The 14,527-nt window shown below is 46.0% G+C and overlaps 1 protein-coding gene across 1 annotated transcript in view; it reads right to left on the bottom strand.

Moving 5' to 3' along the window:
- The window catches only part of TIMP2 (TIMP metallopeptidase inhibitor 2), a 378,832-nt gene extending 367,592 nt beyond the window's left edge, over window positions 1–11,240 (bottom strand). The window contains exon 1 of the mRNA XM_069952571.1: window positions 10,851–11,240. Coding sequence (XP_069808672.1) covers window positions 10,851–10,986 — 136 coding nt within the window. The 5' untranslated portion in view covers window positions 10,987–11,240. The remainder of the gene's footprint in view (window positions 1–10,850) is intronic.
- Window positions 11,241–14,527: the final 3,287 nt, after the last annotated feature.

Genomic DNA, 14,527 nt, shown 5'->3' with positions numbered 1-14,527 from the left:
AAAAGGTTTCGGGTGGTTATCCTAGACTTAGGGTGTGTTTACACAAACAAATTGTCTATTGCAATTATTGAAGCCAAAAAGCAGATACCGTCCGTCTTCTGAGCTGAAAGCATTCCCAACCAAATGGTCCAAAATGCACCAGATGCCTTCGTTGGGCTGTTTAATCCACAGCAGCTGAGTTGATAGCACAGTCAATGAGGAGTGGTATAGGGCGTCCTTTCCACCCTCCTCGCCATCTCCGCCCTAGGCCACCTCATAACTTACACTACCGTTCAAAAGTTTGGGGTCACATTGAAATGTCCTTATTTTTGAAGGAAAAGCACTGTACTTTTCAATAAAGATAACTTTAAACTAGTCCTAGCTTTAAAGAAATACACTCTATACATTGCTAATGTGGTAAATGACTATTCTAGCTGCAAATGTCTGGGTTTTGGTGCAATATCTACATAGGTGTATAGAGGCCCATTTCCAGCAACTATCACTCCAGTGTTCTAATGGTACAATGTGTTTGCTCATTGGCTCAGAAGGCTAATTGATGATTAGAAAAACCTTGTGCAATCATGTTCACACATCTGAAGACAGTCTAGCTCGTTACAGAAGCTACAAAACTGACCTTCCTTTGAGCAGATTGTGTTTCTGGAGCATCACATTTGTGGGGTCAATTAAACGCTCAAAATGGCCAGAAAAAGAGAACTTTTATCTGAAACGCGACAGTCTATTCTTGTTCTTAGAAATTAAGGCTATTCCATGCGAGAAATTGCCAAGAAATTGAAGATTTCCTGCAATGGTGTGTACTACTCCCTTCAGAGGACAGCACTAACAGGCTCTAACCAGAGTAGAAAAAGAAGTGGGAGGCCGCGTTGCACAACTAAGCAAGAAGATAAGCACATTAGAATCTCTAGTTTGAGAAACAGACGCCTCACAGGTCCCCAACTGGCATCTTCATTAAATAGTACCCGCAAAACACCAGTGTCAACATCTACAGTGAAGAGGCGGCTGCAGGATTTTGGGCTTTAGGGCAGAGTGGCAAAGAAAAAGCCATATCTGAGACTCGCCAATAAAAGAAAAAGATTAAGATGGGCAAAAGAACACAGACATTGAACAGAGGAAGACTGGAAAAAAGTGTTGTGGCTGGATGAATCCAAGTTTGAAGTGTTTGGATCACAGAGAAGAACGTTTGTGAGACGCAGAACAAATGAAAAGATGCTGGAAGAATGCCTGACGCCATCTGTTAAGCATGGTGGAGGTAATGTGATGGTCTGGGGTTGCTTTGGTGCTGGTAAGGTGGGAGATTTGTACAGGGTAAAAAGGATTCTGAACAAGGAAAACTATCACTCAATTTTGCAACGCCATGCCATACCCAGTGGACAGCGCTTGCTTGGAGCCAATTTCATCCTACAACAGGACAATGACCCTAAACACACCTCCAAATTGTGCAAGAACTATTTACAGCAGAAGCAGGCAGCTGGTATTCTATCCGTAATGGAGTGGCCAACGCAGTCACTAGATTTGAACCCCATTGAGCTGTTGTGGGAGCAGCTTGACCGTATGGTACGCCAGAAGTGCCCATCCAACCAATCCAACTTGTGGGAGCTGCTTCTAGAAGCGTGGGGTGCAATTTCTCCAGCTTACCTCAACAGATTAACGGCTAGAATGCCAAAGGTGTGCAATGCTGTAATTGCTGCAAAAGGAGGATTCTTTGACGAAAGCAAAGTTTGATGTAAAAACAATGTTATTTCAAATACAAATCATTATTTCTAACCTTGTCAATGTCTTGACTCCATTTTCTATTCATTTCACAACGTATGGTGGTGAAGAAGTGTGACTTTTCATGGAAAACACAAAATTGTTTGGGTGACCCCAAACTTTTGAACGGTAGTGTAGCTGCTGCGGATTAAAGAGCGTTTTTACGCCAAACTAAGGCACCAGGCGCACTTTGGAACACAGGACTGGAAAGGACTGCTCAGCAGATGTTGAGGCTTCCTGTTCCTCTCTCTAAGAGGTTTCTGATATTACACAATTGTTTAGGCAAATTAACCGCTTGAAGACATAGCTGAAACTACCTTGAAATACAAATATGCCTACAACAGGTTAAAGCATGAAATTAATCTACAAGCTTAGAGGCTTACCCTTCTTCAGGAACCAATGGATGCAGTAAATAAGAACTGTAAAAGACCTTGTAAGTATCTTTAAAGATTACCAAAATCCCAAAAAGTAGGCATATGTTGGAGATGTTAAGGTTCAATAGCTATAAGGCTTGAGGAAACTGTATTTACACAAGAAAATCCTCCAATAAACCTCACCTGCCTCACCCAACAAGAAGTGTGGCACTACCTTTTTTTTTTAAAGAAAAAGAAAAAAAACACAAAATTACCAGCCCAGATGGCAGGACTGGTGCATAGCAAATGTGGTGCAAAGAAGGGGTTAAAGAGTGATACTTGAAGCTATAGTAAGTTTAACATGTATTGTTAATAAAAATATTCGACTGACTTCTTCTTTAAAAAGCGTTAAATACTTTACTAAGATATTTTATTGCCCACCAAGTGTTATACAAATAACTAATATACACTTATTACGAGAAATTTTTATAAAGTGCTTTTTTCCCTGCACTTACTACTACATCAAGGCTTCACATCTAGATAAAATGGTGATGTCACGACCAGACTCTCAGAGCTCTGCGGGCTGTGGCTGCTGTAGAGGATGATGGCATGGGGACAGTGAGGGGCATAGGGAACTGGAGGGACACTGAGCATCCCTCTGCCATCATCCTATCCAGCACCCACAGCTCCGGGAGTCGGGACGTGACATCGCCATTTTTTCCAGGAAGTGAAGCCTTGATGCAGCAGTAAGTGCAGGGAAAAAAAAGCACTTTATAAGCATTTCCCGTAATAAGTGTATATTAGGGATAGGGATGTCACGATACCAGAATTTTGAGTTCGATACCGATACCATCTTTTTTTTTTCCGATACTCAATACCATTTTGATACTTTTGAAAAAAAGCACTTAAAATACAAATATAATGACATCCCCCCCCCTCACCCAGACTGTGGGTATGATGCCCCCATGCACCACATTTTTATTTATGTGACTTTTTGATCACTTTTTTTGTTACTTTTAATGGTTCGGACAATTCCGCATGCAATGATGCCAAATGTTTATTTTTTGACATGAATAAAAGGGAAAGGCGGGGATTATTAGAACTTTTATTCTGAAATTTTTTTAATTGTCATCTGCCTCATAGGGGTTTTCGCCTTCCCCCTGGATCAGCACAGTAGGATTTCCCTACGTTTTTTTTTACACTTTTTAATTCCCTTGTACCTCCCAGCATACCTTCTTGTGCACTACAACTCCCAGCATACCTCCTTGTCCACAAAGAGGTATGGTGGGGTTGTAGTACACAAGAAGGTATGCTGGGAGGTACAGTGGTGCAGCAGCAGCCTCCCAACACAACAACTCCCAGCATACATCTTTGTGCACAAGAAGGTATGCTGGGAGTTGTAGTGCACAGAGGTATCCTGGGGGTTGTTGTGGTGTCAGGAGGCTGCTGCTGCCCAACTGCAACTCCCAGCATACCTTCTTGTGCACTACAACTCCCAGCATATTTTTTTGTGCACAAAGAGGTATGCTGGGGGTTGTAATGCACAAAGAGGTATGCTGGGAGTTGTTGTGATGGGAGGCTGCTGCTGCACAACTACAACTCCCAACATATTTCCTTGTTTGTTATAACTCCCAGCATACCTTCTTGTGCACTACAACCCCCAGCATACCTCCTTGTGCACAAGAAGATATGCTGGGAGTTGTAGTGCACAAGAAGGTATGCTGGGAGTTGTAGTGGACAAGGAGATATGCTGGGAGTTGTGTCGGAAGGCTGATGCTGCACAACTGCAACTCCCAACATTTTCTTGTGCACTAGAACCCCCAGCATACCTCTTTGTGCAAAGAGGTATGCTGAGAGTTGTAGTGCACTAGAAGGTATGGTGAGAGTTGTAGTTGTGCAGCAGCAGCCTCCCGATCCCAGCATACCTCCGTGCACTACAACTCCTAGCATACCTTCTTGTGCACAAGCAGGTATGCTGGGAGGGGACTGGCCGGTGTGAGGGACCGCAAAGTGCAGCGGCGGGTCCCGGGGGACAGAGGGGAGGGGTGGATGAAGGGCTGGACTGGCGGTGCAGAGGTGGCTGCCGGGGCTGACAATGGGGGGCAGGACTGGAAGGACGCAGGTGCGGCGGGGGAATAGTTAAATAACTGCCACCCGTAATATCGCGGGCTGCAGTCATTAGAAGTGGGGGCCGCTCCATATACAGCAGACTTCTGCTGCATATGGAGTGGCTCTGGGGGGGGTTAAATGCCGCTGTCAGTTGTGACAGCGGCATCTACCCTATAAAATAGCCGGCACTAGCGATCGCCATGTGCCGGTTATTTGAAGTTGGCGCCACCGGGAGCGGAGAGCGCGCGGGCGGAGGAGGGGACACCAGGGGGCGTAACACAGAGAACACGGCCGGCGCTCAGCTAGCTGCCGGCCGTGGTCTCTGCGCTGTACTTTATATTAAGCTGCGCTATTATGCAGCTTAACATAAAGTATCGATACCAGGAAATCCTGGTACCGAACAGTTTTTCTGCCCGAAATATCGATAGTAGTATCGATATTTCGGTGCATCGTGCAACACTAATTAGGGATTTGTATAACTTTTGGGCTGGCAATACAATACTTTAATAAAATTTTTCCCCTGACTTTAAGGGATGCTATACTCTTGATAAACATGATTTTTTTCCCACAAACCACCTGCACTGGTTTATGAGTAATAGGAAACATAGATGAAACTCAGATTGAGTCACAGTTACAAGTGGGATACAGGATAAGTCAGTATTGTGTCCGCTTCTTTTTAAAGTAAAACGATGAGCAGGTTAGACAAATCTTACCAGTTGATATCTCCCTTTTGTGCATGGGATGCTGATGATGAAATCTCCTACCTTCATCCTTGGCGCTGTTTCTGTGTACTTAGTAGGTTCATCCTCAGGCTAATTGCGCTGTTCAGAGTAATTGGGGTAGGGCCACAGCAGCAATCCAACCCCAGTTGGGCTACCCTTTTTAAAGAGGTTATCCAGCAAAAATCGTTTTCTTTTTTTCTTTTTAAATCAACTGGTGTCAGAAAGTTATATAGATTTGTAATTTTACTTCTGTTAAAAAAAGTCTTCCCAAACTTATTAGCTGGAAATGAGCTGACCGAGACAGGAACTTTGTCTCGGTTTTCTATGAATCCCCATAAAAAACCTGTACTGCTCTGGACAGTTCCTGTCTCAGCCAGAGATGTCAGCAGAGAGCACTGTGTCAGACTGAAAATAAAACAACATTTCCTGCATGATATATAGAAGTTATTAAGTATGGTAAGACTTGAGATTTTTTAATAGAAGTAAATTACAAATCTATATAACTTTCTGACACCAGTTGATTTGAAAGAAAAAGATTTTCGCTGGACAACACCTGAATAGCATGATAAACCTACTACCTACTCTGTACCCTCTGTACTCTGTACCCTCTTTTTATATACAGGGGCCCGAATACATAATATTCCATGTGAGGTTTGATCCAATTATTTGTAAAGATTAACTATGTTCTGATCTTTAGCATCTATGCCTCTTTTAATGCATTGCACTAATCACTAAATTATGTTAGGTACTGTCCACCAATACCCCAAGTCCTTTTAGAAAGCAGTTTTACTATTTAGCACATAGTTGTACATACTATTTCTACAGCCTAAGCGCATAAGTTTACATTTATCCCCATCAAACGTCATTTGCCTTCAGCTTCCACAAATCCCTCGGCGTGACTGCAGGGGTCCTGATCGAATTGCAGAGCTTGCATAACTGCTATTAAAATGTGACGTTGCTATTTTTGCATGGTGAACAGCATAAACGAAAAGGGAAAAAAAACACTTCAGGATTGATTTTTTTTTTGTATTATATTATATCAGAAAAATAGAAGTGATTAGAAAGGTCCAGCTACACAAGTATGGTATCAATAAAAACAAGAGATCATGGGGCAAAAAAGACGCCCTAGGGCAAGCCTGATAAGCTTTGCCTATTACAGGCATATTGCATTGCAGTGCAGTTTAGCTATGCGATGTAATATGCCGGTCATCAGGCAATGACACAGTGAAGTCAATTCCCCATGATGGGACAATAAAAGTAAAATAAATAAAAGTAACAAAACAAAAAAACAACACATACAAAAATATAAATAACGTAAAATACACAGATAATCCACATAGCCCCAATACAATAATAAATTTAGGGCGGACAAAAGCACAGATATTTAGTATCGCTGCATGTGTAACAATGATGGCAATAAAATTATCACATGAATAAAACTGCACGGTGACCGCAGTAGATTTAAAGGGGTATTCCCCCCAAATTATTTTTGCATTAATATGTTGCCCACCCGTAGCTTTCCATCTTTCCAATATCAATGTATTAAAGAGTCACTGTCGTATTTTTTTATTTATTTTTTTGTAGAAATCAATAGTCCAGGCGATTTTAAGAAACTTTGTAATTGGGTTTATTAGCCAAATCTGCCATTATCTGCATGTAAAAAGCCTTTTCCCAGGTCCCCCCCTCCCTCCTCTTTTTCATCCACTCCAAAAAATCTGAAAATTGTGACTTGTTGCAGGAGTCCGTACCCTGTCTGCTCTAGGGAGAGGGGAGGGGGGAGGAGGAAGGAGGGAGTTAGCCGGCAGCAGAAAGCAGATAACAGAGGATTACAGGCACAGAGCTGGGTGACAGCTGTAATCTGAGCTCAGACAGGTCACTGGTGATGGTCAGAAGAGATAAGGGTGAGGGATTTGTAGATTAACTCTTTGTTGTCCTGTTTTGGTCTTTTCTTTAGCTCTCTCCATAGGAGAACAATGAAGACAGGGGGGAGAGCTTCAAACTGCTTTTTCATGATAAAAATGCATTTTTCGGATAATAAACCCAATTACAAAGTTTCTTAAAATCGCCTGGACTATTGATTTCTGCAAAAAAAAAAATTCACGACAGGATTCTGCACAGTTTTGCTGTTATCCAGCTGCATTCACCACCACGGATTGCAGAGAATCATCAGACCTCAGTCCAACCCGACACGCTCCCTGCTCCTGGCCCCGACCCTCTGAGACGGCATCACGTGTCCTCAGTCCCAGCACAGTGAAGTGACTGAGAACACTGATGGGGTGCCTGCTCTTAGAGAGGGAGACAGTGATCAGCACAGCTAACAGCAGCCACCCGGTCACCCCCAGCCCAGAGCTCACCCGCTGTGTCCAGCACTCACCCGCAGCACACAGCCCCCCCCGCCCCACAACCAACCGCCCCCCCCTACACCCGTGGCATCTCCCACTCACCCGTGGCAAACCCCCCCACGCGATCGCCCCCGGCAAGCTCCGCCCCCCGGTCGCCCACGGCAAGCTCCGCCCCCTATCACCAGCGGCACCCGACCCCGCGATCACCACCCAACCCCTCCTCCATAGGATCACCAAGTGGCACCCCCCTTCACCCGCGGCACTCACCATCTCAGCTCTGCTACACCGTCCCCCCAACTCAGCTCTGCTACACCGTCCCCCCAACTCAGCTCTGCTACACCGTCATCCCCAACTCAGCCCTGCTACACCGTCATCCCCAACTCAGCCCTGCTACACCGTCACCTCAGCTCTGCTACATTGTCATCCCCAACTCAGCTCTGCTACACCGTCACCGCCAACTCAGCTCTGCTACATTGTCATCCCCAACTCAGCTATGCTACACCATCACTTCTAACTCAGCTTTGCTACACTGTCATCATCTCCTTCATTGTCTCAGCTCTGCTACATCACCATCATCAGGCATAAGCATTGCATGATGGGAAATGTAGTTTCCTATCTTGGATATAGATCGGATTTTAGAAAAACTTCTAACTCAGGAACGGCAGCAGCTAGAAAGACGGGAGACGTCTCAAAATACTCAGAGGGACTTGGTGAGTAAGGCCAGCTAGGTTTGGGAGCATTACATTTTTTAGCTCTTGGGGGGGGAATACCCCTTTAAGATTAGAAAAATGCTAATTTTGTAATTTTTTCATGAAAAATTGTCATTTAAAAAAAAAACCTAACTAAAGTGAAATATGTCACGAAAAAGCATTATCAGAATCACTAAGATAAGTTATAGCATCATGTAGGCTAGGAGCGGAGAGCTGCCAGTACCTGCATATAGTGTGGCAGTGCAGTGTGGAGACTGACACAGCGTACACAGACATTGTATATACTGGGACAGTGCAGTGTCTGTATATAATGTGGCAGTCTCCTCTATATACACTGTGCCAGCCCTGGTGCTGTGCATAGACCTGCTCCACTCTTGCCCCAATACTGCACCAACATCATCCCAAGGTGGTGTTGGCCGGGAGCCCAATAGCCCCAGGCAGGCTGGCAGAAGTGTCCCTTACAGCACAGAGCACTGGCCACTGCCAGATTAGCAGATGGCGGAGGTTGGCAGACAATCCATCAGCAGTCAGGTGCCAAATTCAAATAGCCACCACTTCGTGCTGCAGGAGACACTACTGCCAGCCTGGCCAGGACCATAGGGGTCTTCTCCTGGCCCCCAGCACCTGCCACAACCACCAAATTCAATGGTATTGGTGGACAGCACTTAACATAACTTTAGTGATTAGAGCAATGCATTTGCCTATAAGTGTTCATTCCTTCCCCACTACCTTCTTTTTCAATAGACTGAATGCTTGATTTTTAGCACGTATTGAATCCTAATGGTTGTAGATAACCACAATGGTTTTCTTCTGTTTCCACTAGGTTTATTTTCATAGGTATAACTACCTAGAATGCTCTCAATATCCCATTTCTCTGCACTAATAATGTATTGTATTGTATATGTCAGCATTATGCTGACAGCCAACCTATGGCATGGCTGTGTAGAGGCATATCCTTGGCATTTGCAGGGGCCTTGTCGGTAAGTATATGGCACCAGAACCCATTACATGCTGCTGTCTTGATTTGACAGTGGCATTTAATGGGATAAACTACCCAGAGGGGAGGATTCACCACTAGTTACATCGGGAGATCAGCTGTCATACTGACTGCTGATCACACGCAATGACGATGCAGGAGCACTGCATAGCCTTACAATACATTCACCATAAAAAGGTCTATCAGTGACAGCTGTGAAAAGGTGTCTTTGCGGTCACTAATGGGTTAAAAAATGTAACATTACAAGTTATGGACACTAGACTTCACATGATAGGATGCTGATCCAGGGATTTATTCTGATTGCCATACTGAAGTCAGGAGGGATTTTATTTCCCTGTAATGGGGCAATTGAAATCTGCCTTATTAGGGGTTTTGCCTTCCTCTAGATCCATGGTTCTAAGCTCAACTTGACAGACTGTTGTCTTTTTTTCAACCTTATTAACAATAACCCCTAGGCTAAGGTCAAAACAGACTGCTACTGTAATGCTGGGTTTACACGGAGCGATTATCGGGCGAATTTTCGCGATAACGATCGAATTCGAACGATAATCGTACGTGTAAACGCGGCGAACGATTGAAAAATTGTTCATTTTGATCTTTTAACAGGTTCTTAAATCGTCGTTCGTAAAAAATTTGCTGATCGTTCCGTGTAAACAGTCGTTCACTGATTTTCCCTATGTTTGAGATTCGCAAAACGAATTTTCTGTAAGATATATCGTACAGTCTAAACGCTGATGGTTATAAAAAAAAAAAAAAAAAAAACGTTACTTCAAAATCGTTAATCGTACGATCGGGCAAATTATCGCTCCATGTAAACCCAGCATAAGGGTCCGTTTACACACACAGATTATCTGACGATATCTGCCAGATTTTTTCAGCCAAAACCAGAAATGGATTTGAAAAGAGAAATCTCAGTCTTTCCTTTATGACCTGTTCCCTGTTTATAGTCCATTCCTGGCTTTGGCTGCAAAAATCTGTCAGATAATCTGTGTGTGTAAATGTACCCTAATACAACCAATTTGAACATACCAGCTATGCGCAATGAGGTAAAATCAAATCCAAAAATAATGGGGAAAAATAGGCGTCCAGAGGCCATCATCACATGTAGCATGCTGTCCACAGTTATCCACCATCCATAGCATTTTTCATTGAAGTAAATAAAGGTTACAAATAATGTGAACCTTTCACCAGCTTACATTGGCAACATATCTCTCTTTTGTCTGTCAGAGAATAGTGAAGTCTGCCATAAGAGAGCCATATTTCTACACACACACACACATATATACTACAATGGATTTACCAGTGCTACACTATCTACAAGACTGAGAACCTACAGTTTAAAATGCACCAAATCAACACAAAGTTACTTCCAAAGGAGGGTGAGGAGACCGGGTGCAGACCGTGATGACTGGTGAGCTGCTGCTTTCTGTGGATAGAGCTCTGGTTCTTAAAGTCAGAAGGGACAGTTTATAGGCTAAGTGGATGGAACCAGCTCCAGGGGACCAGAATATCATATATTAGAAACAGAAGCCTTGGGCTTTCTCCATATAAATAAGCTTTATAGCTACCCCATGATCTGCTCCAGACATGAGCAACAACCCCCCCTCTTCCTCTCTGATGCCTCTGCCAGCTGTGGAGACATGGTTCGATACAAACAATCTGTTTTCGAAACTTTGTATCAATAACAAGCAGTGTAAGAAATCCCTGGCACAGACCGGAGGACACATAGCTGCCACCACAAACCCTCCCAGACTAAGCCTTCCCTCATCACAGGCTCCAGTGCCCTGCAGCCACTAATACAGCGCAGCTCTCCTCAGTGCCAGCAGCAGATACCCAGAGCTGCCATTACCCTCTGGAACCCCGCAGCTCACCTATATCAGCGTTACAGAAGGCCTGCTGTGGATGGACGGGGGAGCAGCTGCAGGCGTCAGTGAAGCGCTCCGAGGGCCACAAGACAAACAGAAGGGCCACGGGGGCCAGGAGGCCGGTAACCGGGACCGTCCGCATTCTCAAACCCGCATGTAGGGGACCAGGATGGAGGAGTGCAGTTCGCTGGATGTCCCGAGCTGAGGTCTCGGTCTACGCCTTGCCTGAAGTGAGAGGGGCTTGGGGGCGCAAACTCCTCCCCCTCCTGGGCAGCCGGCCAGGATACAGCGCAGAGACGGCGAGGAGGAACGGGGGGGACGACCAGTGATACTTCTCCCACTTCACCCCAAAATGTCTGTAGTGCACCCGACTGTCTATGAAGGATGCACACGGACTGCGTGTGGCATCCACCATATATGTGCTTCCACAGGTTATCCTCCAACCCCCACCCACCCCCTTCTGCCGCCAGGAAAGAGTTAACTAGGGCTGCTGGTATGCCCATCCCTCCCCCCTGTCTGACGCTGGTGTGGGGATCAGTAAGCTTCCAGGGCTTTGCAGCCTATCACTGCTGCAGCTAGAACACGTGGGGGTACCTGTTTATATTGCTGCAGGGGTGCCTAGGCGGTCACGTCTCTGCCTGCTCAGGAACTGTTTGCAGCTGCTTATCCCATAGCATTGGCCGATGAGACTTATGGCCGCACTGCTGGCGCGTACTACTACGGAGAATGGGGGCTGGCTCAGCAGATTTCTTGCTGGGCTTTGTCCCCCTCCGGGTGAGTTTCCCCTTGTTCAGGTTGGTACTGGCCGCTCCTGTCCCCCCACACGTCTGGGTCCCAGCCCCTCACTTCCTGCTTCTGGTCTGGCCGTGCTATGTCCAGACAGACCAGTGTAGTTAGTGGTGCTGCTTCTGCCTCTCTCCCCAGCAGCTCCTCTCCCCGCCCTCCTCCCGGCCGAGCAGTATCCAGCTCCCTGGCCGCCCTGCTGCTGCTGCTGCTGTCGGCGCTTCTACAGCTCCTCAGTCTGGTTTCCTCTAGGCTCCCTCAGGTCCTAGGGCCGGTCAGGTTACCTTCCTGCCGGTTGATTCCCGTGCTGAGCCCTAGGTCACCCTCTCTCCTTCCTTTCTCAGGACTTGTTCTGCTGCCAGTTACCTTATCCCTGGCTCAGGATGGCCATAAGAGAAACAGATTGCTGAACTCAGGGAGACCAGCCAAATGACAACACTGCCGGCTGCTAGTAAAAGCGCTCAATGCAGTGAAGTCCTAGGTGCATTTCCCCCTGGGAAACACGAACATGCAAAAGAAGAGCCCGTGGAGCCTCACAATGCCCATTTAAAGTATACAGCCATACCAGACTTGAACAATACCGCCATACTGTGACTCTATAACACTGCCATACCAGACCTGATACCACCATACGGTGACTGTATAACACTGCCATACCAGACCTGATACCAACATACTGTGACTGCATAACACTGCCACACCAGACCTGATAACACCATACTGTATAACACCACCATAACAGACATGAACAATACCACTATACCGTGACTGTATAACCAGAGCTGTGGAGGCGGTAAGCCGCAACTACAGCACCGACTCCTGCCCCTTCATAAATGGCCAGTGAAATACCAGGGGAGTTATTTATCACACTGGCTCAGCAGCTTTTCCCTAATGTCCTACATGATCCTGGGGCGACTTCTGCGGGAATGAGGAAAGCTATCCTCATTCAGCCTCCATGTCCTGAACTACTCACAACTAGACTAGGAGGAGCAGTCTTCTATGTGTCTAACTAAATATTCAGCATACACACAGAAACACTGCTAACAATGGACTCTTCCAGCTCAGAAACAAACTGCCAAATAGTGACCGAAAACTTTTCCTCGACCACCCTTATCTAATAGGGCCAGTGTCCTATTAGAATGTTGCTCATCTATATCGTGAAAATTAAAGTCTGTCCTCTATAGACTTCCAAACGCCTGAACCGTTTGACCCACACATACATTGGGTGCCCGGGAGGTTAGAGCGAAGGTCCCGTCCTTACCAGATGTACAGGAGGGGAGGTGGAAGAGTGCCCCATAGAAATGAATGGGAGAATCTCCTCACTGCACACACAGGTGATATAATTCGTGCTGCAGCTTTCCAACAGAAATGGCAGTTGGAAGCCTTAGCAACCAATAGGATTACTACTTTCATTTTCACAGGGAGCTGGAATCTGATTGGTTGCTAGGGCCAGCTGCCTCACAACAGATCCACAGAAATAAATGCAGTAAGGGTACAAACACACTGAGCGGGGGGAGTGTATACAATATGGGGACTACCTGCAGGGAGGGAGTGTATACAGTATAGGAGTACCTGCAAGGGGGGGGGGTGTATACAGTACAGGGGCTACCTGCAAGGGGGGGTTGCAGTATTAGAAACTTTAAAACTTCTTCTGTGTTGTCCTCACTAAGGATGAAATGTAGTGCCTAAGAGGGCCAAATTATGATGATGTAGGATCATCATAATCCCGCCTCCTTCAGACCTGAGACGTCACGTCAGACACTAGGAAGCGGCCGGGCACCTGAGCGCTGCGATGCGGGACCCGCCGCTGGAACCGGGGAGATGAGTGGACGTCTTTTACCTCAGCCCCCCCGCTAGAGTACCCCTTTAAGAGCGGCTTGGGTACCGTCTAGTGATGAGCGAGCATGCTCGTCTGAGCTTGGTACTCGATCGAGTATTAGGGTACTTGTTACTCGGACGAGCATCTCGCGATACTCGAGAATATATCAGTTTCCTGTAAGTTTGGGCACTATTTCTCAGCCAATAAACATGCAGGAGACTCTTTGGTGCATCCTGCAATCACGTGGGACCCATACATGTCGATAGCAGCGATTGGTTGGCCAGATCAGATGACCCTGCTATATAAAACGGCGCCAGCAGTGCTCGCTTCAGACGTGTGCTGGAAGAGATCAGGGACAGAGCTGCTGCTGGTAAGGGAGAGCGTCAGTGTAGGATTTAGCGTTCCAGTAGGCAGGGAATACTAGCAATACAAACAAACAGCCCTTAAATACAAACAAACAGGGCTTAAAAGCGTTTTTTAATAGTATTACTAGACTGATGGCTGGGACTTGCAGTGCTGCTACCACGATTTCACCAGCACACTGTGGTGATCGGCTGCTGGCAGAAAGGGGACATTAGGTGTTGCATACAGACCCCTAAGAAGTGCTCAGTGTACTCTTGATTTTGGGGCTGGTGGTCCTGCTGTACTACACTGTATTGCTGGGATTTGTAGTACATCCTGCATAGAACTTCACTGCTCATTGTAAGGGGGTGTCAGAGAGTGTGTGTATAGTTCCGGCCAATACCAGATTGTACCGTACAGCCCCCCCTAAACTCGTGCGGACGACACTGTATTGCTTGGATTTGTAGTACATCCTGCATAGAACGTCACTTCTCATTGTAAGGGTAGTGTCAGAGAGTGTGTGTATAGTTCCGGCCAATACCAGATTGTACCCTTACAGCCGCCCCTAAACTCGTGGGGACTACACTGTATTGCTGGGATTTGTAGTACATCCTGCATAGAACTTCACTGCTCATTGTTAGGGAGTGTCAGAGAGTGTGTGTATAGTTCCGGCCAATACCAGATTGTACCGTACAGCCCCCCTAAACTTGTGGGGACTACACTGTATTGTTGGGATTTG

This window comes from Dendropsophus ebraccatus, chromosome 14, assembly GCF_027789765.1.
Source record: "Dendropsophus ebraccatus isolate aDenEbr1 chromosome 14, aDenEbr1.pat, whole genome shotgun sequence".
Taxonomy (NCBI): domain Eukaryota; kingdom Metazoa; phylum Chordata; class Amphibia; order Anura; family Hylidae; genus Dendropsophus; species Dendropsophus ebraccatus.
The sequence above is the reverse complement of the archived record's forward strand: the minus strand, read 5'-3'. Positions and strand labels throughout refer to the sequence as shown.